This window comes from Canis lupus, chromosome 13 (assembly GCF_048164855.1).
Source record: "Canis lupus baileyi chromosome 13, mCanLup2.hap1, whole genome shotgun sequence".
NCBI classification, from domain to species: Eukaryota; Metazoa; Chordata; class Mammalia; order Carnivora; family Canidae; genus Canis; species Canis lupus.
In genome coordinates, this window is record NC_132850.1 from 51574160 (window position 1) to 51590190 (window position 16031).

Sequence of the window (16031 nt, forward strand, 5' to 3'; positions counted from 1 at the left end):
GCAGGCTCCATGCACTGGGAGTCCGACATAGGATTTGATCCCGGGTCTCCAGGATCGTGCCCTGGGTCAAAGGCAGGTGCCAAATCGCTGCGCCACCCAGGGATCCCCCGCTGCGCCACCCAGGGATCCCTATTCCTGTTTAATAGTGAAGAAACTGAGGCTCAAGGAGGTTAGTAGATGAGCCCAAGGACTATGTCTAATAAATGAGAGAGAGAGAGCAGACAGATAGCTCTTCTTACCTTCTGTTCTTTTCAGCACATAATTCTGCCTAATATTACCTACCTGAACTATACACTAGAGTTGTGATTCAACAGAGAAGAGTTATTCAAAGTCGATTTCCACAAGTCACCCAGGAAAAATGTTGTGGACAGAAGAAACGAACAAACAAACAAGGAACATAAGAGAAAGCCCAGAAACAAGACCTACAGAACTATACTCAACAAATCTTTGACACAGAAGCAAAGGCAATCCAATGGGACAAAGATTGTCTGTTCAACAAGTGGTGCCGTAACAACTGGACAGACACACACACACATAACTGAAAATGGATCACAGACCTAAATGTAAAACACAAACTAGAAAACTCCTAGAAGATAACAAAGAAGAAAACGTAGATGGCATTGGTGGTATGGTAAGAACTTTTCAGATACAGTATCAAATAAATGCACAACCTATGGAAGAAATCATTGATTTTACTGGATTTTACTAAAGTTAAAAACTTCTGCTCTGTGAAAGATAATGTCAAGAGAATAAGAACACAAGCCACTGCCTGGGAGAAAATATTTGCAAGAGACAATATGATAGAAGTCTGTTAACCAAAACATATGAAGAACTCTTAAAACTCAACAATAAGAAAATGAACAACCCAATTAAAAGATGGGTGACAAAAATCTAGACAGACATCTCAAAGAAGATGGCAAATAAGCACACAAAAAAGATACTGAACATCATATGTCATTATAAAATTTCAAATTAAAACTACAATGAGATATCACTACACACCTATCAGAATAACCACAATCCAAAACATTGACAACAAAAGATGGCAACAGGAATTCTCACTCATTGCTAGTTGGAAGTGCAAGATGGTATAGACATTCTGACAGTTTGGCAGTTTCTAACAAACTTAAACATACTCTTACTCTATGATCCAGCAATCATGCTTGTTAGTATTTATTTAAAGGAGTTGAAAACTTGTGCCTAAACGAAAACCTGCACATAAATGTTGCAAGAAGCAGGGATGGAAAACAGCAAAACAGTGTATACAGTGACCATCCTTATGCAAAATATGTATCCATGTGGTCAAGGTAAGTAATACGTAAAAATTTATTCACTAATTATTTACTAACAAATTACTAGGTATTGGGGCTTCTTATACATGATACATATTATTAGGTAAGATAAATAAGAAATCAAAGGACTTGCATAGGAGGAAGGCAGCAAAAAATTTTAATACAATCTGATATGACTCATAATAAATATACCATGGGAGCAGAGATTAAGTTGGGGTAACTTTTGGTCATGAAAACAGATGGTATAGTCATAGCTTTATGGATTATTCAATAGCCCAACTCCTCTCAAAATTACTGTTTTTCACTAAAATTTGTTTTCCAAATTTTAACAAAAGTGCAACCTGTACCCAGAATGAGATCTGGGTTCAAATCCTAGCTCCACTACTACTAATCAGCTGACTGGCAACTGACAAATAACTTTACCTTTATTCACTTGTTTCTCATCTCTGATACACAGATAAAAATTAGAATTTATACATCAAGACTGTTAAGATTAAATGAGATTCTGTGTGGAAAGATTTTAGCATAGTGTTCTAGCATATAGTAAGTAGGGTTCAATATATGTTTTTTTAAATCATCATTATTAATATCATTATCAATACTATTTTCAATTATATTGATGAGGTTCAGAATAAGAACAGCTGAGTCTGGCTCTACTGCAGGCCAGCAGCACCACACTGACTACAGGACAGGGCACTTCAAGAATAACTTGTCCAGAGAAAAGCAACAGGATGGTGACCCTAGAAAACTCACTGAAGGGATTCAATCTGGAGAAAAAATTATGGATAAATATGACAGCAGTCTTCTTTTATAATAAAGGGTGTTACTGCTCTAGATGGAAGAACAAGGACCAGAGCAGAGTAACAGATGTCAACATAAAGAACTGTATAAAAATACATTACTTCACACTGTAGTTTCTCTTCGTGAGGACTTCATTTTTAAGCCCAAGACTACTACTAAAACCAATGGCACAGGTTTGGACGTGGTGATCTCAAAGGTTCCCTCCAATTCAAATTCTGTCTCAGGAGACTTAATAAATACCTTAAAAATAAAGATACCATCATACTAATTGTTACTCTTATAATAATGTGGGAAGTTGACCTTAGAAAATTGTCAGGGTGGCACCTGAGTACTAGCGATATGAAGAATTGGTTACACAAAGAACTAGTCTTAAAGAATTCATTGCCATTTCCATTATATTCAGTTGTATTTTCATGAAGCAATCATTAATAATGCTCTTCCTTATGAGAATTATTTCTGTCCAATCCTCCACTGGAGGATTACCATTATGGAAACTTTCCAAAAAGACTAAAGAAGAATGGATTTCCAAGTGATGCAGGTTTTTTCTTAAATCATAGTAATACTTATTGTAGCAAGCTTAGGAAATTCTGAAAAGTATATAATATATAATAGAAATAACTGAGCCATATTCAGAGAGAATTTCTAGCATTTGGTTTCTTTCTAATCTTCTTCCATGCATATACAGGTTAATGTATGTTTCTTCTATAATCAAGATCATATTGTATATACAATTCGAGTTCTACATTTTTTGTAAACATTAGATTTTTAAGCATTTTCCTGCTGTTAAATATTCTTCAAAAAGATGACTGTTAATGGTTATAAATTAATTTCTGCATCTTAGCAACATGGTTCTTAAACTGGGATTCTAACTTCTCATTAGAATGTTACCCTAGAATGGCTACTTGTATTATTAACATTTCTCAGTGTAACTATCCTTATAATGAATATTTGAATTTTAATCTAAACCTAAATGGCATGCCTATTTATAATTTATAGTCTAGCCTGGGTACATCTTAAGAGGTGAAATGAGAATTGTTCACATTACAATTGGTGAATTGTAACTCTCAACCCAAATCAGCACTAGAGACAAACACATCAAATTTCTACTGCTCAAAAAAAATAAAAGAAATAAATATCAACTCAAGACAAAACTTACCCTGAAAGTCACAAGGCAAAAGCAACTGAACTGTGCAATGTAAAGAGCCAAAAACTGGTTTAAGGACTTTTCCAATTTTAAGAAGGTATAAAAATAGAGGTGGAATCTGACCTGGGTTTTGAAAGATTTGGCTAGTGGGAGAAAAGCAGAGATCATTAAAATCAAGGGGAGGCATAGAAATGAAATCAGGTAGAAAGACCCATGATAAGACTATGAAAGACTTCAAGTGTCGTCTACTTATGGATTTGACTTCATTAGTGGGAAATAGGCCATTAGATATTTATATTGAGGTTACTTATCTCTATGGAGCTAAAAAATCCATTTTTAAAAAATTCATTCAATCATTTATAATGCTTTACTCATTGTCAAGCACATGGCATTATAATAGCCTGGTACAAACAGAAACCTAAGCAGATACTGTTAACATTTTAAACGCTGACTCTCCAATTTGGATCTTACAAGCACCTGGGGGTAAGTAAAAAGAAGACCAAGTATTCAAATCTGTTAAAACTCTTCAGCCGACCCACAGGCTTAGAGGATACGAAAAAAATCAAGCCCTTTTCCACCAAATGACCAGAAGATCAGGATACTAACAGAGACTAGACAATCCAGAGAGGAAAATAAAATATTAGTATGAAGAAAGAAAGAGTAATTTTAGTTTTCAGTGGATCACTGAGATGACAATGCCCAAGAGACAGCTGGTAATGCAAGACTCAGGTTTGGGTGATGCATAAGAGCTTGAGACAGAAATTTGGAGTTATCTACCAAAGCGAAAGCAGAACTTACTACACTCGTTTATCCTCTTCATACTATCTTGCCCTTCACCAACAAAAACCCTATTAACATAGATCAGGTCATCGTAATTATACACAAATGAAACAGGAACATTTTGAGGATAACCATTTGTGGATACTTCAGAGTTTATCATATGCATAAGGCAAAAACCAATGGAACACTATTAAAAATTATTTTAATTGTCCATTCTATGGAAAGACTATTTTTTGGTGTAGAATGAAAATCCATAATTAAAATAATTTTTAATTACTTGTAACATAGATACAGAGTTAAACATGTCTAACATTTAGACCTCCTACAGTTTAAAATAATGTCAACAAATATTTTAAAAACTGCACTAACAGGAATTAATTAGATATTGATAATAAACTAAAATGCATTTTGGCATCCAACTCTAAGATTGATTCACAAAGCATTTAAATATACAGATGTTTTAAAAGAAAGTTTAGAGAAACTTGACAAATTCTAATTAAAGGAAATGGTACATACCATCAACTGTGAAGATCTGTGAATATAACCCCTTGGGAGTTTATGTCATATTTTTATTTTTATTAGAGATGGGCTCAGCTTATAACAGTATGTTCCCAATCCTCAAGTGTACTCTTCAAAGTACTTACCATTTTTCTATTTATATTTTTTTCCACTAGAGGGTGATATGATGACTGAACTCTAACGGTCATTTAAAAATACAAAGTTTGGTATCTGCTGTGGGGAATGAAGTGTATTCTATGAAATTAGGGGTGTGGAATAGAAGATGGATAAACAAAATAAGGTCACATCCTCACTTGGTTTACATCCATAAACTACCTGAGTGTCCCAGGCACTATTTTACCTGCTTTACATATATTATTTTACTTAATCCTTACAAAAGCCCTGAGAGGTATTATAGTCTTATTTTACAGAAAAGAAAACAGTTCAATGATATTACATACTTACTGTCATATAATAAGTGACAAAATCAGAATTCAAGTTCAAATGTGAAAAGCTCTTATCACTCTATCATGTTTGGGGAAAACTCATCTTGCCAGTATGCTTCCTTCCCTCCATTTCTACTATCCTCTCCACGTTTTTGTTTTTGTTTTGTTTTTACTTAAACTCTAGTTAGTTAACATATAGTGTTAAATTAGTTTCAGGCATACAATATAGTGATTCAACACTTCCATACATTTCCGGAGCTCATCACAAGTGCACCCCTTAATCCCTATCAGCTTTTTAACCAATCCCCTCTGGTAACCATCAGTTTGTCCTCTATAGTTAAGGGTCTGTTTCTTGGTTTGACTCTTTCTCTCTTTTCCCCTTTGCTCATTTATTTCTTAGATTCCACATGTTTCAAATTAGGTTAAACTGGAATGAGTATTTCTAGCATGTCATCCTTCACAAAAGTGGGAAGCATGACTCTATTCACGGAGTTTTCTAGTGGATTCAAGATAACTGCCTTACATAGCACTTGTTGCTCTCTGGATGTATTTACACCTAACAGATTTTGAATTTAAGTTCTTTGTCTTAGCAAGAATAAGACAAGGGGGATACCTGGGTGGCTCAGCGATTGAGCAGCTCAGGGTGTGATCCCAGGGTCCTGGGATCGAGCCCCATGTCGGGCTCCCTGCATGGAGCCTACTTCTCTCTCTGTCTGTGTCTCTGCCTCTCTCTGTGTGTCTCTCATGAATAAAGAAATAAAATCTTAAAAAAAAAAAAAAAAAAAAAAAAACACAAGACAAGGCAAGGGACTCCTGAACTACCCAGCACTCTCTAGAACTCTACCTACAACAGAGTAGAATTTAGAGCCTGGTAGATTTCAGATGTTAGCCATAGTGTCCTACAAAGTTTCCCAGGAGCTCTAGTCCAAGGGAGTGGTTAGAGAATGGTGAACTAGAAACACAACTATTATTCTGATCTCCTGATTAGCACTGTGACCCTTGTGTCTAATTTCTCTATTGTTTAGAACCTAAAAACAAGAAAAAGCCTCAGACTTTTGTCTATTTTAATAGACATTTATTTCTTATTTGATACAAAAAGGATAAAAAAAGCTGTTTAGTTGCCAGGAGAAATCTAACAATTAGGATGGAAAAAAAAACTGATTTGGAATGAAGTAAGGAACAGAACTGTGAGAAAGCTAGAGGGCAACGACAGACATGGAAAAAGCAGAAATTGGTGGTCAAACATGGTTCTCCTCATGAAAAGACCAGGAGGATACAAGCCTTGGCCCAAGAGTAATTTCATCCACTGCTCATTTTAGTAGGAAATGAGTTGCTACTCCACATTAAACACAGAAGGACTCTTATGTATCTCTTTAGAAAACAAGACCTTTTTTAATACAATAAGGCCAAGGGAGGGAGTTAAAACTGAAAAGATGGACATTCCTATCTGAGAAAGCAAGCTGACTTTAGAATTTGTAGGCAGAATAGTCAACTTTACAGAATTAGCCACCACACAACCCCTGGTTAAGAAGCAAGTTTGATCCCTCAACTTTATGGTCAACTAATAATCGACAAAGGAGGAAAGACTATCCACCGGAAAAAAGACAGTCTCTTCAATAAATGGTGCTGGGAAAATTGGACATCCACATGCAGAAGAATGAAACTAGACCACTCTCTTACACCATACACAAAGATAAACTCAAAATGGATGAAAGATCTAAATGTGAGACAAGATTCCATCAAAATCCTAGAGGAGAACACAGGCAACACGCTTTTTGAACTCGGCCACAGTAACTTCTTGCAAGATACATCCATGAAGGCAAGAGAAACAAAAGCAAAAATGAACTATTGGGACTTCATCAAGATAAGAAGCTTCTGCACAGCAAAAGAAACAGTCAACAAAACTAAAAGACAACCTACAGAATGGGAGAAGATATTTGCAAATGACGTATCAGATAAAGGACTAGTATCCAAGATCTATAAAGAACTTATTAAACTCAACAGCAAAAAAAACAAACAATCCAATCATGAAATGGGCAAAAGACATGAAGAGAAATCTCACAGAGGAAGACCTAGACATGGCCAACATGCATATGAGAAAATGCTCTGCATCACTTGCCATCAGGGAAATACAAATCAAAACCACAATGAGATATCACCTCACACCAGTGAGAATGGGGAAAATTAACAAGGCAGGAAACGACAAATGTTGGAGAGGATGTGGAGAAAAGGGAACCCTTTTACACTGTTGGTGGGAATGTGAACTGGTGCAGCCACTCTGGAAAACTGCGTGGAGGTTCCTCAAAGAGTTAAAAATAGATCTGCCCTACGACCCAGCAATTGCACTGCTGGGGATTTACCCCAAAGATACAGATGCAGTGAAAGCTGGGACACCTGCACCCCGATGTTTATAGCAGCAATGTCCACAATAGCCAAACTGTGGAAGGAGCCTCAGTGTCCACCGAAGGTGAATGGATAAAGAAGATGTGGTCTATGTATACAATGGAATATTACTTAGCCATTAGAAATGACAAATACCCACCATTTGCTTTGACGTGGATGGAACTGGAGGGTATTATGCTGAGTGAAATACTCGGAGAAGGACAAACATTATATGGTCTCATTCATTTGGGGAATATAAAAAATAGTGAAAGGGAATAAAGGGGAAAGGAGAAAAAAGGAGTGGGAAATATCAGAAAGGGAGACAGAACATGAGAGACTCCTAACTCTGGGAAACGAACAAGGGGTGGTAGAAAGGGAGGTGGGTGAGGGGCTGAGGGTGACTGGGTGACGGGCACTGAGGGGGGCACTTGATGCGATGAGCACTAGGTGTTATGCTATATGTTGGCAAATCGAACACCAATAAAAAAATAGATAGATAGATACATAGATAGATAGATAGATAGATAGATAGATAAATAAATAAATAAATAAATAAATAAATAAATAAATAAATAAATAAAATTTTAAAAAAAGAAATAAGTTTGATGTACTCTGGAAAAAGTGATACCTGTTCTCCAATCTCAAATTTCACCATCATTTCTTCTTGTTACAATTTAGCCTCAAGCCTTCATATCTTCAAAAATCTTTGTTAGATACCACAAAGTAAAGCAGTTAATTGAACCCTCTGAACCTTCACTAAAGGGTAGCTCTGATGATTTCAAATATGACATGGTATTAGAAAGACATCACACTCCAGAGTCTAGAACCTAAACACACCGGCAGTTATGCTGAAAATCTCATGTAGTAATGTTGGCAAAATTCTACCACAGGGGGCAGCATAGCACATGGAGAGAAAGGGGGATTTCTGAAATTAGGCAGATCTGGATTAAAATCGCTGGTCATAGTCTTGTCATATGATTAAGGATGTGGAAGTAAATTGTAAACTCTAAAGGGCTATGTAAATGGTGAATGCTACTCTAAGCCTAATAAAACAAAACTGCCCTCAAAAAAAAATCAAATCAAATCAAATCAAATCTCTGGTCACTTTGAGTTTGATTTTTGGGTGAATCATTTGGGCTTTCTTACTTTTATTTACTTATCTATCGTAGGGACTTGCAAACAGTATGGACTTAATAAATACCAATTCTTGACTGCCAGTACCCTTGAATTTTAACATTAAAATGGTCTGAAATTTTAATGTATATTATTGCATAGCCTCCGATACAAACAAATCTTTGGTGACTAGAGGAGAAAAAAAGACTGATACTTTTAGTATGTTTTCAAAGAAAAGACCAATGCCAGGAAGGACAAAAATGGTTTTTCTCATTACCATATTTGAAAAACAACATGTTCAGAAATGACCAACAAATAAGCATAGCTGTCCACAGGGAATGTTTAAGAAACTGCCACACACACACACACACACACAAAACAAAACCAAAAACACAACCAAAAGAAAAACACCACACTTGAAAGCTATTTTGGGTAAAACTACAGGCTAATTCCGTATGTTTTTTTAAAGATTTTATTTATTTATTCATGAGAGACGCACAGAAAGAGGCAGAGACAGGCAGAGGGAGAAGCAGGCTCCCCTCAGGGAGCCTGATGTGGGACTTGATCTCTGGAATAATGCCCTGAGCGGAAGGCAGAAGCTCAACCACTGAGGCACTCAGGCATCCTGCTAATCCCATATTAAGGTGAAAAGAAAGGGATTTTTTAAATGATTCTTATACCTTTACTCTCTTCAAAAGTCACGATTTAAGAAGTCTTAAAACTGTGGCCCAGAGTAATGTCTATAGAAGTGTTTTATGTTTATAATAATCAAGAATTTAAAGCTGCTCTAAAATAAAATCTATAAAATAATGAGACCTTTTCCTCATTTACTGTATTAAAAAGATTTATATACATGGGTGACTGACATTTTCTTTATAAGCAATGAAGTAATATGTGACATCTTTAAAGTGTTGGTGAAAAAATAAAGTACTCTGGGAACAATTGTAAAGAAGAGATCCAGGAAAAGAGAAAAAGGAAAATGGGCCAATTTTAACCTGAAATACTACTCTGCAGAGGGGCATCGTTGCCTTGGCAGTCAAATAGTTTATATTCTTCTTGCCATATCTGTGCAGGAAAATGACCTCAAAATAAACAATAAATACATCCAAAGTGTGTACACCAGGATACACACACACACACACACACACACACACAAACACCTATGCACATATATACATCTAATTCCTGCTGTCACTAGTACTCAGTCTACTCCTATGGCCTTGTATGTACAGCACAATAATATGCATTCATCACTCAAGAGACACTAGAAAAAAACTGACCTAAAATCGATACTTTGCTTTTTTTTTTAATTTATTTTATTTTATTTTATTTATTTATGATAGGCACACAGTGAGAGAGAGAGAGAGAGGCAGAGACATAGGCAGAGGGAGAAGCAGGCTCCATGCACCGGGAGCCCGACGTGGGATTCGATCCCGGGTCTCCAGGATTGCACCCTGGGCCAAAGGCAAGCGCTAAACCGCTGCGCCACCCAGGGATCCCTGTTACTTTGCTTTTACGGATGTAACTAAATAACTGTATAAGAAGACATATCTAAAAGTTCTATTTACAGTTTCATCTTAAAGGGTGGGGGGGAAGAATGATAAAGCATCTGTCAAATCTGTGTACTAGTAGTTTTCCTGCAGAATAATCTGATGACTTTTCCTTCTGGAAAAAGCTATGTTTTGTCTAGCTGGCTTTCTTGTTTTTAATTTAAAATATAGCACAACTTGCTGATAGCTTTGCATTTTTCAACAAGGCTTAGTTTTGATTAAACTTCTTTCTTAAATAAGCTAATACAACCAAATACTAAGCCCCATTCCCCAACCTGAACCTTCAGACAAAAGAGAGACATAAACCCCCTCTTTAGATGTAGTAACCTTGAGGGAGAGAGATCAAGAGATCAGGGAGATAGAAGCTGGCAGGATTGCATTATAAAAGTCCTTAGCCTTACCAAAAAGCAGGGCTGTAGCTATTAGAGGTAGAGCTTCTTCTTAGATCAAACCAACTAAATAAAATCTAAACTTGCAGACAGGCTAGGGAAATCAGGGATAAACATGTTTTAGAAGAGTTTAAAGTTTTACAACCTGAAGCAAAAATGATACAGCAATTCAAGTATTAAACCTAGCATCAAAATTATTCATTCTAGGTCAAGTTACATTAAAGAAGATGATGTTACATGTGTTTGTATATTATGGGCTAAACAGATGATTCACTTTTCAATTTAAAAATAAGCAAATAAGAGTAAGTGGATAAACCACATGAACATTATTTTAATTTTGAATAACTGAATTAAAATGTTCCATTCCAAAGAAATGTTTGACTTATAAGTCTACTCTACATGGATATTCATGATTTTTATCTAATTTTCAAATGATAAAGAACCAAAAAGCATGCAAACATAAAGATTTATGAATGTAGAAGGCTGAGGGGGAAGAAAAGGATAGAAGTTGTGCTACATACCTCATTCATTCTGAGTATAATTCTTTTTACTTTCTTTCCTCTTTAAATAGACTAGTATATAGCAACACTGCCTAAAATATTGATTAAAATAAATTCTAACTCCAGCAAAAAGTACATGATGTCTTACTGAATTTCCTGTAATTTCAATAGCACCAAAATACAAAGAAAATAAAATTCAACATAGAGAAGTCAGCACTTACTTGACTTAGGAGCTAGTCAACAAGACCAAGATATGTAAAGAAAACTCCTATTTCCAACTTTGATTATCATTTTCTGAGGTCTGTGTGTGTGCTCATATTCTTCACAACTTAAAAATGTTTCAATTATGTAATATTTTAAACATACTTTAAAAACCACACAGAAAAACACCTACAAACCATCCCCATCTCTGGAACCCAATTTCAATATTCAGCAACTCATGGCCAATCTATATCCTCTTTCCTTTTCTCCTTCAGGATTATTTTGAAGCAAAGCCCAGACACTGTATCATTTCATTTTGACTATCATTTGAAGGAGGGCTGGGGGCGAGGAATATACAGGAAAATTAGGGAGAGAAGTAACACTGCTGTTTTTTCTCTATAATGCCCACCTCTTGTCATAACCATAATTTTAAAGGATATAATAATATCCAAGAATATTTTGAGGAAAGAAGCCCACATGCCATCCCAAAGAACAAGCACTGGCAATTCCAAATTTACTGCAGCTGCCCAATCACTTCCTCCTTCTATTTCAGACACACTTCAATGTTCAGGACCTCCCTGCCTATCTAGTAGCAAAGATGATCCTAGGGAGCAGTGATATTCCAGTCCTTATTCTCTGATAGAGCCTCAAAGGACAATGTCCAGTGGAACTGTTTTTCTCAGCACTAGATTATCACCAAGTCCCAGAGTTGATAAGATTTCTCTGATTTAGACAAAAGTCTAATTGTCTACCTTTTAAAATAGGTCTAAGGCTAAGGGATGTCTGGGTAGCTCAGTCAGTTAAGCAACCAACTCTTGATTTCAGCTCAGGTCATGAGGTCAAGCCCCAGTGTCAGGCTCCATGCTGGGCGTGGAACCTGCTTAAGATTCTCTTTCTCCCTCTGTCCCTTCCCCCAACACCCTGCTGCTCATGTATGCACACACTCTCTCTCTAAAAATGAAAACAAAAACCATGCCTATGGCTAACTCCATGGGCTACTACTGGCCAAATGAATAAGGAGGCACATACAACAGACAGACAGAGCTGTCTCTTAGGAATGGGAAAGAAAATGAAAACTGCAAATAAGGGAAGTAGTGACAGAAACTTAACAATAATTTGTGCCTTGGAGTAACACCTGTAAATAAACAGCCTACCCCAACCACCTGCGTTTTTTAAATAAGAAAAGATTCTTTGCTACTTGATTTACATAAAACATGTTTCACTCCAATCCTCTCCACTGCACACAAACTACTAACCTCTGTCGTAGGGATAAAATTTGTTATCAATAATTTTTCATAGTAATAGGATTAATTACCTTCGATTTGTAATAAGATTGTCCTATTATCAGTATTTCTATTTCTAATACCTTCCATAAAACAAAACTTAGTTCATTTTATTATTACACATCTGAAGTTAATTTTGCAGCAGTAACAAAGACTGTGAGGAAAGTTTCATCACAATTCATATGAATAGGTAAATGTCTCAGGGGAACAGCAGACTAAATATACTCACTTTTGTTGTCTTTGTATAGAATGGGGAGGAGAGTTGGTGAATAGGCAGGTCCACGATACTAGTGGAGTTTGTGACACTGTTACTATGTGTATGGTCATCTTCCCTGCTACTGTCATCAGATTGATCAAAATCATCACTCTCCTGGTCCATTTCCTCTTCTTCTTCATCCTCCTCATCTTGTTCACCAGCATGTTCTTCATCTTCTTCTTGCTCTTCTTGGTTTCCTGAGGAGTCCTCATCTACCGAAATGAATCGATTATTGTTTTCTTCCAAATGTCCTTGCTGGGAATCATTTTGGTCTCCAGGTCTAGGTTCTGCTCCGACGACTTCACCATTCCTTGCAGTGTGCTCCTCCTCTTGTTGTCTGAGCTGTTGCTGCTGTTGCTGCTGCTGCTGTTCCTCCTCTACCACACGATTCATCTGTTCCTCATCTGCCTGGCTTGAGGAAGGGTTACCTCTCAGAGAGCCTCCAGTTCGTCGTCGTTTGCTGCCCACAGAGAGCAGTTCCTGATTCATTTCCAAAAGCCAGCTTGCTACTTCTTGGACCTTGGCTAGACTATCAGAAGATGCAAAGGATTTCACATTCTGTAGGGAAAAATGAGGGGGGGAAAAAAGGTTTGTACAATTTACATTATCTTTCATTTTTATGTTCTAGGTCTATATTCCACATTTTATTAAAGACTATAAAAAGTATTTGATGCTACTGAGACATTAGGTGTTCTTTAGGAATAAACAGGAAGTTTAAAATGTAGAAATTATGAGACTTTATAGATATACACAAAAATCACATGGTAAACATTATTTTAATATTTTAAAAAATAATTTTAAATTGAAGCTTCATAATTTAATTGCTTTCACCAATAAAACATAATTTAACCAATAAAATGATTTTCAATTATCAATCCATAAACTATCTTTTATAAAACTTCCAGAAAATGTTATGAAGTATATCATAAAAAACTATCCAGTGATCAGTTAAGTTTAGGAAATGCTCAGGTAAACCAAGATAAAAAGGCTTTTTTTACTTTAGGAATTTCCCAAACTTCTCTAATCATAGAACCTTGCCTTAAGACATGGTTTTCTGACAGGTACCAAGTATAATCATTATGGTTTTCATTTTTCACAACGAATATAAACAACAGGAGCACGAATAAACAAAAAAAAATCTTATTTTTATTTTTTTTAAAAAAGGAAAAAAAGTTCATAAGTTCATACCCTCTGACCCAGTAACTCCACTTCTGGCAATCTATCCTAAGGAAGTAATCCTAAAACAGAAAAAAAAATTATGCAAAGGATGCTCACTGCAGCTTTATCCACAAAAGCAAAAAATGAAAATAAACGTAAATAAAAATAACCAAAACCCAAATGTTCAAGACAAAGGAATCCATGAGATAGGATATTTATAGTGCAATCCCTAAACCAATGTGCATTTTTTTTTAAAAATGTGAGAACATGGATGTTTATATTATGCTAAGGGCAAAGCACAAGTAATTATATGATCATAGCATGATTTTTAAACTGCATAAAGACTAGAAGATAATATTTCAAAATATAAACTGCATTTAGGCAGCGGTATCATAAGTGCCTTAAACTTACTTTTTAATCATATTTTTCAAATGCTTTCTATCAAACACATCTGCTTTCATGTTTTATAGACTCTAAAATTTGATCTGATAGAATCTTTTTATAATGCTCAGTCTTAAATTTCATCCTTTGCAGATTATCTATATGGACATGTTTGAGGTTACATAAAATAATGCCAACACACCACCCACATTCATATAAAATTTTTAAAAATATCTTTAAGGTTTATGAGATCTAAGAAATATAATATCCATCTTTCTATCATGTCCTAAGAATAAGGACATTATATCACAATAGTCTTCAGATAAAACAGCCTTATCTACTTTTCAAACCCTTGCCACAAGAGGTAAATTCCCCAAAGGTCCATAGTTCTCATTGTAAGTTTTGAAATGGGGTCTGAAAGTCTGAAAAGTAGTTTTAAAATAGCAGTATTTCATTTTCTTTTCTATAATCTCCACTTTCCAGGAAAAAAAGGTGTAGTGTGTGTGGGGAAATTCTTTAATTCTAATTACCACTAGAAGTATAGAAAAAGAAAAGTTCCAACAACTGACCTATAAGACATTCCAACATTCTGAGTGAAAGAGTAACCAACAAAGATGACTAAAACAAGGAGAACTGGAAATAAGTGGTATCCCCGAAGTGTTGAAGTAAAGAAAGCATACCCAGGAGGAGAAAATATAAAATGACATCTGTTGATGATAGATCAAATAGTATGAAGAGAAAGAACTGACCACTGGATTTAGTAATGTGGAAGTCACTAGTAACAAGAGTTTTATTAATTGAAATCTGATTAAAGTAGATCTAAGAGACTAGGAAAACAGAATAGATATGATGGGTATGAACAAGTTAGGAGTATGCTGCAAAAAAAAAAAAAAATGAAAGGGAGTCAGGGAAAACAGTCAAAAGAAGAAATTTTTTATTCTTTAAGATTCTGTAAGATTGGAGACTAGCAGTATATCTGTATGCTGTATGCTGACAAGAATGACCCACTACAAAACAAAAAATTGATAATGTAATCATGAAAGAGAAGAAATAGTGAAATTAAAAGGGAATGATGAGAATGAGTTCAAAATTGGAAGGACTAATTTTAGTTTAAAAAATGGATACTTCAATGATGGGAAAGAAGAGTGGTATTATAGGTACTTTAAATTTGTTTCTTTTTATCATAGTTCCCAAGGTGGAAACAGTTGGAAATAGATGGATTTTTATAAGTGGAGTCTTTGGAAATTCCCTACTCATTCCTTCAATTATTTTCCTTTTCTTTTTAAAATAGGAAGCAATGTTGCATCATCAGAGTGATCTTGGAAGAAAGAGGTGTTAGAAATTTGAAGAAAGGGATTTGAAATAGTCCTCTAGGGTGAGAGAAAGGAAACTTTCTTAGGTGCATGAGATTTTGATGATCAAATATATTCGATAAATCATGATATAATATATATTAAATGTGACTTTTAAAAGTCAAGTAGTTCTTCCTTACAACTCAGATAAGCACAATAACAAAATTTCTGAGGTAGAAAGCACATTTTAAAAGCACATTAAATATGTCTGTTGTTCTCTACAAAAAAAATAGAATAAACTACAGAAATTAAGATCTAAATCTTACTGGCTCATATATATAAAAGAAAAACTATGAAAACATCACAAAAAAGCAGGTTAAAAATAACGTTGAAAAACACTGACCTATGCAAAAGAACATATATAATATCCCAATGTATGTAAAGGTAAATCAACCATTCATAAGTTTCCTTCAAAGAATCAAAATTTTACTTTAGTAATCATATTTTAAAGTCTAGCTCTCCTAACATTAACAACATTCTTTTTTCACTTGGATGTTTATAGATT

General features: G+C 35.2%; 1 protein-coding gene across 3 annotated transcripts in view; it reads right to left on the reverse strand.

Annotated features, from left to right (window-relative positions):
* FBXW7 (F-box and WD repeat domain containing 7) overlaps nucleotides 1–16031 on the reverse strand; it is a 233766-nt gene that overhangs the window by 80965 nt on the left and 136770 nt on the right. For 2 of the 3 annotated variants that reach the window (XM_072773642.1, XM_072773643.1), the window contains exon 2: nucleotides 12609–13193. In XM_072773642.1, the coding sequence (XP_072629743.1) occupies nucleotides 12609–13124 (516 nt within the window). In that variant the 5' untranslated portion in view covers nucleotides 13125–13193. Of the gene's footprint in view, nucleotides 1–12608; nucleotides 13194–13823; nucleotides 13874–16031 lie in introns of all 3 variants that reach the window. The other variant, XM_072773639.1, reaches the window with a different exon arrangement.